This window comes from Biomphalaria glabrata, chromosome 4, assembly GCF_947242115.1.
Source record: "Biomphalaria glabrata chromosome 4, xgBioGlab47.1, whole genome shotgun sequence".
Taxonomy (NCBI): domain Eukaryota; kingdom Metazoa; phylum Mollusca; class Gastropoda; family Planorbidae; genus Biomphalaria; species Biomphalaria glabrata.
Genome location: NC_074714.1, coordinates 5,185,669 through 5,198,280, shown reverse-complemented (window position 1 = coordinate 5,198,280; position 12,612 = coordinate 5,185,669). Strand labels below are relative to the sequence as shown.

The 12,612-nt window shown below is 36.6% G+C and overlaps 1 protein-coding gene across 1 annotated transcript in view; it reads left to right on the top strand.

Annotated features, from left to right (window-relative positions):
• LOC106055832 (protocadherin Fat 4-like) overlaps positions 1 to 12,612 on the top strand; it is a 33,678-nt gene that overhangs the window by 2,363 nt on the left and 18,703 nt on the right. The window contains exons 2-10 of the mRNA XM_056027054.1: positions 837 to 1,117; positions 2,154 to 2,379; positions 3,043 to 3,239; positions 4,403 to 4,526; positions 5,864 to 6,079; positions 7,287 to 7,433; positions 9,158 to 9,309; positions 11,330 to 11,447; positions 11,655 to 11,885. Coding sequence (XP_055883029.1) covers positions 837 to 1,117; positions 2,154 to 2,379; positions 3,043 to 3,239; positions 4,403 to 4,526; positions 5,864 to 6,079; positions 7,287 to 7,433; positions 9,158 to 9,309; positions 11,330 to 11,447; positions 11,655 to 11,885 — 1,692 coding nt within the window. The remainder of the gene's footprint in view (positions 1 to 836; positions 1,118 to 2,153; positions 2,380 to 3,042; positions 3,240 to 4,402; positions 4,527 to 5,863; positions 6,080 to 7,286; positions 7,434 to 9,157; positions 9,310 to 11,329; positions 11,448 to 11,654; positions 11,886 to 12,612) is intronic.

Genomic DNA, 12,612 nt, shown 5'->3' with positions numbered 1-12,612 from the left:
TTTAAGTCAATGGTTAATATGCATGACTGAATGCATGACGCGTAGGACGTAATCATCTTCTTTTTTTGAAGTAATGTCTGTATCATATAAGATAAGATAAGATCAGCACATTTCGCGTCATATTTCTTCCGTCTCCCACATTAGATGTGCTGGTCTCCTCCACAAAATGCTGTTTGAGGAACGGTGTGTGAATAGTTGCATGCTTGTTGAGTGCTCTCTTCCACTCCCACTAGTGCAATGGACTCGGTCCTTAGTACCCCAAAGGGAGTTTTGGTTTTGCTTCCTTTGTGGCCTGATCGTCGCCTCTAACGTCGTGTTCACTCGGGCGCCATATTGAGGCTGGGAAGCGTTGCACGGGATCTGCACAGTAACAATGGTTCTTAGTTACAAATTCATACAGGGCCCGAAATCTCTAAAGGCTGGCTCTGTTCTTTTTTTTATTATAGGCTAGCTATTAATTAAAATGATTGAATCTTAGACATTCTAGCCTAAAATGGTTCACTATTTTAGTGCATTTATTAATTTAGAATTATAAATAAATCAGCAAAATATAAAAAAAATATTTTTCTCTAAAACAGAATATCTATGGGGAAGAACTCGATATTACAACTATATCTCTCAACTATGTAGAAGTTATTTCCCTTAATTGATATCAACCAAAATAATTAATTGACTAATTAGTTATTTAGCTATATCTGTGAGTACTGAATGATTTATAGCGTGTACACATTTTAACTGACAGACAGACAGACAGACAGACAAAGTGAGTTGATAAAAGCTTTGTAAAAATGGTGAGGTAAAACTATCTAATGTTATTGTCTCAATGACGTCCCCAGTCTCACAATGTGCACGTCCGGACTGTACAACTTCATTTCTGAACATCACCATTACGGAAGGACCAGTTGCAAGTCTACCGCTGTTGGCCCTCAATCTGAGTTACTACTGCTATGATCCCGACGTAAACGATACCCTGTTCTACTACTTCAACAACGATACCGACGGAGACCTGAGCCTTTTGTTCCATATCGATCCTGATAGTGGAAGCATTTACTGGCTTAAAGCTCCAGACGCTGAGGAATATGTTTTTACAGACATCCAATACAGAGGCCCTTTTATGGTATACGTCAATCTATCTATCTGTCTATCTGTCTGTCTGTCTGTCTGTCAATCTAATCTATCTATTTATCTATCTATCTATCTATCTATCTATCTGTCTATATCTATCTATCTATCTATCTATCTATCTATCTATCTATCTATCTATCTATCTATCTATCTATCTATCTATCTGTCTGTCTGTCTGTCTGTCTATTTATCTATCTATCTATCTATCTATCTATCTATCTATCTATCTATCTATCTATCTATCTATCTATCTATCTGTCTGTCTGTCTGTCTGTCTGTCTGTCTGTCTATTTGTCTGTCTGTCTGTCTCTATCTATCTATCTATCTATCTATCTATCTGTCTGTCTGTCTGTCTGTCTGTCTGTCTGTCTATTTGTCTGTCTGTCTGTCTGTATCTATCTATCTATCTATCTATCTATCTATCTATCTATCTATCTATCTATCTATCTATCTATCTATCTATCTATCTATCTATCTGTCTGTCTGTCTATTTGTCTGTCTGTCTGTATCTATCTATCTATCTATTTATCTATCTATCTATCTGTCTGTCTGTCTGTCTATTTGTCTGTCTGTCTATTTGTCTGTCTCTATCTATCTATCTATCTATCTATCTATCTATCTATCTATCTATCTATCTATCTATCTATCTACCTATCTATCTATCTGTCTGTCTGTCTGTCTATTTGTCTGTCTGTATCTATCTATCTATCTATCTATCTATCTATCTATCTATCTATCTATCTATCTATCTATCTATCTATCTATCTGTCTGTCTGTCTGTCTATTTGTCTGTCTGTCTGTATCTATCTATCTATCTATCTATCTATCTATCTATCTATCTATCTATCTATCTATCCATCCATTCATCCATCCATCCATCTATCTATCTATCTATCTATCTATTCATAGATCTATGGTATACATCTATTTGCTAAAAATATTGTTGAGATTTTTAGTATATTGTAGGGATTGATTTAATTGATTATATAGAACGTTGAAATCATTAAGACAATTCCCCTTTGCTCTAGATGACAGTGGCAGTGAGTGATAACTCTACCTCAGAGCCATTTGTTGCCAACATTCTTGTTGAGATACTGCCTGTTAATGACATAACTCCGGTAATAAATACAACCATCTCTGGTGACATCACTATCCCTGAAAATTTTCGCCCAGGGCCCATTGACATCGTCTGCAACGCCTCTGATGACGACCTGCCAGGTTCTGGACATGAAGTCACTTTTGTATGGATCAAAGGTCAGTTTACCTGTCTTCTACCTTTGAAATACTTTTGTGACGTGAATGGTTTTCTTATTTACCCCCGCTGGGCAACGGATTTGTCTTTGTCTTCGTTAGATGTTGAAAAAAATGTAGGTCGCGAATGGGTTTGTACGGCCATGTGAAACACTGCACTCACCCTTAATATTTGGAATCGAAGACAATGCCCGTTTTTTTGTTACCTGGGATTTTTTATTTCGGGATCTTCATGGCACTTCCACCCAGTTCTGACCTTAGGTTGCGCTGGCTCGTCTTAAACCGTGGACCAAAAAAACAGATGACCAAATAGATCAAAAAGTCTGAAAGGAATACTTGTTTTTCTTTACTGCTTATATAATACATGTAATTTCACTAAACCTATAATTTTACTAAAACCTATAATTTCACTGTAGTGTAACTGAGTTGATTTTCTGCGTGCGTCCAGCTTGTCTGAAGGTCATGGCCATTGTTGTGTTTCATGTCCAGTGTGTGTGTGTGTATAGACTGCATCAGTGGTATGCTAGACGTGCTGGTTTCATTCACTGTTTACTGTAGTCTAATTTTGTCGAATAAAGCCATGTTATTGGTATTCTAGTCGTTATCATTTCATTACATTCACTAAAACTATAATTTCACTAAACCTATCATTTCACTATTTCTTAGAAGGGGATCCTGATAAGTATTTCAGTATCGACAGTAAAACATGTCAGCTGATCTTGAACAAGCCACTGGACTTCGAGAAGAACTCCACATTCACCTTGACCTTGGAAGTGTACGACGTCGCTCTGAACGCTCCCAATTCCAAAAGTGCCACTATGACGATCACTATCAAAGTGGAAGATGTCAATGATAATGTGCCGGTGAGTCCTCCAAACATGACGTCCCTGTTTTATTCATAATAATGTATTATCTTTTGAAGAGAAGATATCGATCCTGGTATTCAATGCAATGATTTCATTGATTTTATTTGACTGTTGTCATATTATTATTTGATAACTATTTTGAATTAGGCTAACTTGCCCCGGACTGTTATGCTTTGAAATAATTGAGAGAAAACACGTATAATACGTCACCTTCCTTCACCTATGCCTTGGTCAGACTTGCTGATCTCCGTCTTGACAGGTCTGGGAAACCAAAAATTCTCGACCTGTATGGGGACATTTATGCACTACGCAGGGTTTCTGTCCAGGGCTTTTGCAAGAGAGGATTTGAGCCTCTCAAGTCCTCATTCAAGTGGAGTTTGATGATGATGATTCCTTGGTCATTTCGGGGAACCACACAAAATCCGTTGACCGTTTTTCTCCATTCCTCTCTATCTTTTGCCTTGAATAGAATCTCTTTCAATGACAAACCTGTTCATTCTTTTGTGGTGTCTCTCCAGCGCTTTCTCTGCCAAGATCTGCCTCTTCTTCTTTTTTTCTGTTTGTTTTTTTTTGCGAGCCTTGACGACCTTGTAGGAGGCGTGGTGGCTGAGCGGTAAAGCGTTTGGCTTCTGAACCGAGCCGAGGGTCCCGGGTTCGAATCCTGGTGAAGACTGGGATTTTTATTTCGGTATCCACGGGCGCCTCTGAATCTACCCAGCTCTTATGGGTACCTGACATCAGTTCGGGAAAAGTAAAGGCGGTTGGTCGTTGTGCTGGCCACATGACACCCTCGTCAACCGTAGGCCACAGAATCAGATGACCTTTACATCATCTGCCCTATAGACCACAAGGTTTGAAAGGGGAACTTGACTTGACTTTTTGACGACCTTGTAATATGGCCGCAGAGGTTTAGTTTTTTTTGACAAGTCAGCAGGTCATCGTGGGGTCCAATGGCTGCAGTAACCCTGTCTTTAATCTCTTCGTTTGTGATACAGTCTTTGTATGTGATACCTGGGATCTTTCTGTAGCCTCTCGTTCCATTGCTAGGTATAGCACGCATCACAAGCATACGCCAAAAAAAAAAAGGTTCCTGTTTTTATCTATGAATTACAACTTTGACTTGTTTCTAACTTGTCATCTTTTATTTCATTACTTCCAAGTCCTGCTCTAACTACCTACTCGTCGTGAGTGAACCAGAGTCTCTCACAACAAGTACAACTATTGCAAGCCTGAACTGTACAGATGTGGAGTCTGTCACAACTTTAAACTACACAATAGTTAGTCGTAAGTAGCCATTTCGTCTGCCTTTATATCTGTTGTATATTTATATCTGTTGTATATTTATATCTGTTGTATATTTATATCTGTTGTATATTTATATCTGTTGTATATTTATATCTGTTGTATATTTATATCTGTTGTATATTTATATCTGTTGTATATTTATATCTGTTGTATATTTATATCTGTTGTATATTTATATCTGTTGTATATTTATATCTGTTGTATATTTATATCTGTTGTATATTTATATCTGTTGTATATTTATATCTGTTGTATATTTATATCTGTTGTATATTTATATCTGTTGTATATTTATATCTGTTGTATATTTATATCTGTTGTATATTTATATCTGTTGTATATTTATATCTGTTGTATATTTATATCTGTTGTATATTTATATCTGTTGTATATTTATATCTGTTGTATATTTATATCTGTTGTATATTTATATCTGTTGTATATTTATATCTGTTGTATATTTATATCTGTTGTATATTTATATCTGTTGTATATTTATATCTGTTGTATATTTATATCTGTTGTATATTTATATCTGTTGTATATTTATATCTGTTGTATATTTATATCTGTTGTATATTTATATCTGTTGTATATTTATATCTGTTGTATATTTATATCTGTTGTATATTTATATCTGTTGTATATTTATATCTGTTGTATATTTATATCTGTTGTATATTTATATCTGTTGTATATTTATATCTGTTGTATATTTATATCTGTTGTATATTTATATCTGTTGTATATTTATGTTTGAAAAGTGAAACTTTATTTATCTAAAAATCACAATATAATATTTAATGTATTTTTAGCACCGAAGAATGAAATCAGTAACGTTTTCCATTTATAGTACAAAGTTGTTTTAGTTATTTAGTTAGATGCAATACATCGTCCTAGACGTTGTATATTTCGCTTGATTTTTTAACCCTTATTAAATCATTATCTTAAAATGTGTTTACTTTTTTCTTTCGATGCCATTATATCAGCCCTGCACAGCTTCTCTCCATACCGCTTGCTCTTCTTTAGATCTCTTAATGTATTTCATTGCATAAGGAACTTAGACCTTTAAACGAATCTTAAATATCGAGATGAAAAACAAAAGCAGATTACTTTGATTAATTTATATATACGAATACCCTATAGACGCAGATGATAAGCTCTTGCAAACGTACTAATGTGTTTCTATGTTCACGTTTCAGAAACAGATGGTTAATGTGTTTCTATGTTCATGTTTCCGAAACAGATGGTTAATGTGTTTCTATGTTCACGTTTCAGAAACAGATGGTTAATGTGTTTCTATGTTCACGTTTCAGAAACAGATGTCCGAGGCAGACTTAACATCAATGACGTCGGTGAAATAACGGTCAATGATACGCTGGACTACGAGAACGGCGACCGGACACTGTCCATGGTGGTTCATGTTACTGACCAGGGACCGGATAAACTACTAACGGCTACAGTGACCTTTGTTTTAATAGTGCAGGACGTGGACGACAATGTGCCGGTCATCAACCCTCCGTACACCGCAAGTAAGCTGTCATTGGAATGACACTGTCATTCATTATGTCACTCTACCCGGGCATGCTACCCTGCCTCATAGTGGCGCCCGGGTGGAAACGATCGTAAGAGGAAACGATTAGGCTAAAGGGTAGCAAAACAAGACTCCCGTGGGGGTGCCTAAGGGGGTGCGAGAGCATCCTCATTGCAATGTGCGGAGTTGTAAAAAAGCTCCCACAACCTTGTCACAAAAATCCAGGCGCTGTTCCTCAAGGGGCCGTTACATAAATGGCGTGCCCCGCACAGTTAACCTGGTATAGAAAAGGAAAGTGGCGGGGGTCTTAGTGTATGCGGTCTCTTGCCGCGAGTCTGACCCACCGGTCAGACAGAACAGTGTACACTGTTCTCATTCAGGCCGGTGAGAGGGAGCTCTTGTTCACTTTTGCTGGATTAGAGTTCCAAGAGCCGAGGGCTCAACTCTACCTGACAGTTTGAAGAAGAAATGTCACTCTAAGTTATAAACATACATCTATATCCATGCTCCTTTCCTATGCCGCAAACATAACTCTTTGTAATCATGTAATGTTAAACACTTCCATGTAATCATGTAATGTAAAACACTTCCATATAATCATGCACAACCTGGATATGATTGTCTTTGTTCCATGATATAGATCTACCACGTTTATGACTGTCATTCATTTATTCTTTCTGGAGACAGTATATCTTAACAACTTACCGACTGAGCCAAAGTTTGAGCTTATATAAACTGTCTGTCTGTCTATTTGATACACAATTAGTGTACATGTTATTTCTTCCACAACGATTTTCAGATCAAGTAGAAACTTTACGCAATTATTGTTGTAACAAATAAAGTATGAATTGATCCAAAAAAAAATGTGTCATCCAATTAATAGTTGGTTTTTTGTTACTTTGTTTGGTATCGAAAAAGGGAAATAATTGCTACTTATTGAGATATGTTGATATGTATGTGGAGTTGTTTCCCTTATAAACTTTTGTACTGGTTATTTCTCCCATTTCCCATTCTCAGATCAAGTTGAATTTTTGCACTTCATGTTTCAGCAGTATGAAACCATTAATTAATTTTGTTTTATATTGAAAAAAAAAACAGTATTGAGATATATGGCAGTGATTTTGCAGTTCTTTCCCTTAGCTTGTTCAATCATCACTGTTGTAAATTAAAAGTTTATTATTTTAAAAAGTCTGTTTCTTCTATAGCTGTCAGTGAGAAGGCGCTGCTCGGTGATTATGTCATGAGGGTCAACGCCACTGACGCGGACTCGCCCGATTCCGTTTTCTCTAAGATAACATACGAGTTGTCTCAAGGTTGTACGCCAGACTGGTTTGAAATAGATCCAGTTAGAGGTAAGATTCAATACAGAAGACTTGTTCTTTCCTTACAATTAATCTTCTCAGCTTGCAACTTCTTCGTGGAAACTGGGACCTGGAGAGATGAATCTCAAAAACGGTTTTAACGATTTTCTTAAAAGTTGGATAGTCGATGTATATTTTTGGGAAAAGAATTACTGGCTTATTGGCAACACTGGAAAATCTTTAGTTTGATTTTTATAATTTTTCGAAATATTATAACATAAACTTAAATTTGGACTCTATTCAATACTTAGCTAGAACAGAAACGTCAGCGGGTACCTCCGCATGTATAACCTATTTATTAAAGGGTTGACTAGATAAATAGACGCTCTGGGACATTGTGCGCATCGTCCTCAAAGTCTGGCTCTCCATCTCTTGTTCTTTCTCTCCTCTCACTCTCTCCCCAGTTCTTTTTTTAATTCTTCTTCTCTATTATGTCACCCACATTCTCTTCCCCCCTCCACCTCTCTAACGTTTTCTTCTTTTTTTAACCTCATCCTCTCTCTTTCTAGCTTTTTCTTCATCTCCACGGTCTTCATCTCTCTTTTTTTCTCTCTTTCTAGCTTTTTCTTCATCTCCACGGTCTTCATCTCTCTTTTTCTCTCTTTCTAGCTTATTCTTGATCTCCACGGTCTTCATCTCTCTTTTTCTCTCTTTCTAGCTTTTTCTTCATCTCCACGGTCTTCATCCCCTTTTTTCTCTCTTTCTAGCTTATTCTTGATCTCCACGGTCTTCATCTCTCTTTTTCTCTCTTTCTAGCTTTTTCTTCATCCCCACGGTCTTCATCTCTCTTTTTCTCTCTTTCTAGCTTTTTCTTCATCTCCACGGTCTTCATCTCTCTTTTTCTCTCTTTCTAGCTTTTTCTTCATCTCCACGGTCTTCATCTCTCTTTTTCTCTCTTTCTTGCTTTTTTAAAAATCTCCATGCTCTTCATCTCTCTTTTTCTCTCTTTCTTGCTTTTTCTTCATCTCCACGGTCTTCATCTCTCTTTTTCTCTCTTTCTAGCTTTTTCTTCATCTCCACGGTCTTCATCTCTCTTTTTCTCTCTTTCTTGCTTTTTTAAAAATCTCCATGCTCTTCATCTCTCTTTTTCTCTCTTTCTTGCTTTTTCTTCATCTCCACGGTCTTCATCTCTCTTTTTCTCTCTTTCTAGCTTTTTCTTCATCTCCACGGTCTTCATCTCTCTTTTTCTCTCTTTCTTGCTTTTTCTTCATCTCCACGGTCTTCATCTCTCTTTTTCTCTCTTTCTAGCTTTTTCTTCATCTCCACGGTCTTCATCTCTCTTTTTCTCTCTTTCTTGCTTTTTTTAAAATCTCCACGGTCTTCATCTCTCTTTTTCTCTCTTTCTTGCTTTTTCTTCATCTCCACGGTCTTCATCTCTCTTTTTCTCTCCATCTCCACGGTCTTCATCTCTCTTTTTCTCTCTTTCTTGCTTTTTCTTAATCTCCACGGTCTTCATCATTCTTTTTCTCTCTTTCTTGCTTTTTCTTAATTTCCACGGTCTTCATCTCTCTTTTTCTCTCTTTCTAGCTTTTTCTTAATCTCTCTTTTTCTCCTCACTTTAACCTTTCCCTCTCTGTATTTTTTCGTCTCTCTATTTCTCTGTACCTTCTCTCCGACTCTACCGATCATGTAATATAATTACATACAATTCCTATGCTGTTGTTGTTCATATACTTTACTTATAAACATGTTTCATTATTTGTCGTCTGCCTAAGGAATCCTCTTCGTCAAAGCAGCCATGGACTGGAGGACTTCTCATAACGTGACCTGTCCTGTGAAGGTCTCCTCAAACGAAACCGATTTCAACATCACTACCATCTTCATTGGTCTGATCGAAAACAACAACAATGCCCCATCTTTTACTCAGGTGACCTTTTAAACTTTGATGTGTCGTCCACATTCACCGTCCTAGTTTTGAATAATTTGATATGTGAATACATTAACCCTGTTGTTATTATTGGCCTATAAGTGGATCGGTAATACTGTTAAGATAAGCATAAAGTAATCAGATCACACTTCCGCTGGAACAGAAATATAATCTTATTTTAATTACACCAAAACAGGGCCGGATCTACGGTAGTGCACACAGCTCAGTTACCCAGAGTCTCCTTCTCACAAGGGGACCTTTCAAAAACTAAAAATAGAACATTAAATCCTATTCTCTTAAGCGAGCAATTCTTATATGTATGTATATATATATATATATATATATATATATATATATATAAATTTTATATAGCTAATCTGACAAAATAGCGATGACAAAATATAGCGAATCAAGCGCGAAATTTCCCGACAAATAGCGCAATACAAAATAGCGCGGACTTATATATGATGTGTACAAAAGTACTTGATTATAGTAAGTAAAGGTCCTGAGCAGCATACAATTTAACTTTGTGAAAGTGTGCATGTGTATGTGTGTTTAAATCTGACAAATATGGAAGTATATTAGCGTGTTTTTAAGGTGCATTTCTGGAATATAAATAATAAAGTAGCAATCATACATAAAACACTGAACCATAATCTTCAAATACAAAAACAAAATTTAATAAAATACTCTGAAAGACACAAAGATAAAGGCACATTCCTCGTCCCATATGCTAGGACAAATTTGTACAAATACTCCTTCTTCCCTAGTGCTATTAGAGCATGGAATGGGTTGCCTGAGCTAGCCAGAAAAACCAGTGACTTGGCAGAATTTAAGTCATTGGCTAATATGCATTACTAAATGCATGACGCGTAGGACGTAATCATCTTCTTTTTTGAAGTAACGTCTGTATTATATAAGATAAGATAAGATATATATATATATATATAGGAATTAGACGTTTTAGCTTATTATTATTTTTTGCATAACGTTGCATATTTATATTTTAAGATATCTAAAGTGTTTCTTGCAAAATGACTGAAAAATAGTGATAACATTAAAATAAAATAAACATTTGGCTCTATTCATATTTAACGATGTCTAAAGTAGTTTTTGCAAATAAATGAAAACAAATTTTTCCGCGCTATTTTGTCGGCGCTATTTTGCCCGCGCTATTTTGTCGGCGCTATTTTGCCCGCGCTATTTTATCGGCGCTATTTTGTCGGCGCTATTTCGTCGGCGCTATTTTGTCGGCGGTATTTTGCCCGCGCTATTTTGTCGGCACTATTTTGTCGGCGCTATTTTGCCGCGCAATTTTGTCGTGGAACCTAAAGTATGCATAGTAAATATTTTCAAAAAGAAAGAAAATGAGATAATATAATAATATAATAACATTATAACGTATCATACCCATTTTCATTCAAGTCTTCAAAAGAGTATAGACCCTGTACAAGAGCACTAACCATTTGGGGAAAAGTAAAAGCGGTTGATCGTTCTGTTGGCCACATGAAACCCTCGTTAACCGTGGTTCACAGAAACTTATTACTCACAATCAAAATAAATACATTTTATATTTCTGAAATGTTCACACTAATGTTTGTAGCTTGATACTTTTAATTACTTGAGACAGTGAATGTTCAAATGTGGTGGCATTGTCTTTAGTGTAAATCACTTAGCGTAGGTTTAAAACATTATTATTAGGTATAGCTTTTATATAGCGCTACTTTCATTCTTATAGCATGCTCAGAGCGCTTTTGGTCCAATCTCATTTGTGGACCAGTGGGAGCGGGGGGAAGGGGGGTATCTAGGAGTTGGTTTTCCGTGCTGCCTTTAGGCGCTTAGTAAACACAACTCTGCCCGAGTCGGGTGTCGAACCTCGAGCCCCCTTCTAGGAAGCCAAGCCAAGCCAAGTTCAAGCGCACTTGGCCTCTCGACCACGCTTCCCACAATATCTCTTGATCTCACCTTCCAACCGATTCCAAATACTCTTGACCCAGTAATTGATCGCACGTCATTTCAGAGTGTCTTTCAAGGAAGCCTGGCGGAAAATGAAACAGCAGGCTACCAAGTGGTGAACGTCACTGCCACAGATCTAGATTCCGGGGAAAATGGTGCCATAGTTTATTCTATGCCCTTTGGTAAGTTCCATGATACCATTAGCTCTGTTGGGCTAGTTGTGAAGCTCTAATTAATTTCTTTGTGTGGCATGGAGCAACATTTAACCTACGAATAACTTACACATTTAACCTACACATAGAATGCGATTATTGAGAAAGAATTAGAGGAACTGCAAAATTCAATTACGTGACAAATACGTTTTTATAAAATATTTGAATTCTCCACAGCGTCACCATTTCAGATCGATTCCAACACCGGAACCGTCACACTAAGTCAGTCCGGTGGTATCGATTATGAAAAGGAGACGTCCTACTTGATTCTAGTCCGAGCTACGGACAAAGGGAAGCCACCTAGGACATCAGAGACCTATGTGAACATCAAGGTGCTCCCTATCAATGAGTCACCTCCAGTTTTTAATGTCTACTCCACTCAACATGTAAGTGAAGGAGCGCAGCCAGGTGAGTAGACAAAAACAGATCGTTTCAAATTACTTTTAGATCTACCATCACTAGATCATTCCAAATTACGAAACTATTAGATCTACTATCGCTAGGTCATTCCAAATTACGAAACTATTAGATCTACTATCACCAGATCATTCCAAATTACGAAACTATTAGATCTACTATCACTAGATCATTCCAAATTACGAAACTATTAGATCTACTATCACTAGATCATTCCAAATTACGAAACTATTAGAGCTTCTATCGCTAGGTCATTCCAAATTATGAAAGTGTGAAACTATAAAATCTACTTTCAGTATGTCATTCCGAAACAATTAGCCTAGAGGTCTGGATCTTTAGCCTCATTAAAATATAAGTCTCGTACATAGTGATTTAAATAACGATGAATTTTTTTTAAAAAAGAATACTTGTTTAAAGTGAGTGAAAGAAAGTAAGCGGCTACAGTTCTTGAGTATACATTGTACCAACATAATTGTTATTCGTTTTAGACCTAATAATCAGACATTATAATATATACTTACTAGGCCCTATAAATATCTGATTTTACAATACAATGCGCATTAGATTTCGATATCACAATGTAATTTTTTTTTCTCAATATAGGCTTATCAGCCATTACAACAAGATGAAAATTGCAATTTATTGCAGGCATTGCAATATAAAAACAGTGCCGGTTTAACGACAGTGCAAGATTGCGTATCCGCACAGGGCCTGGCCC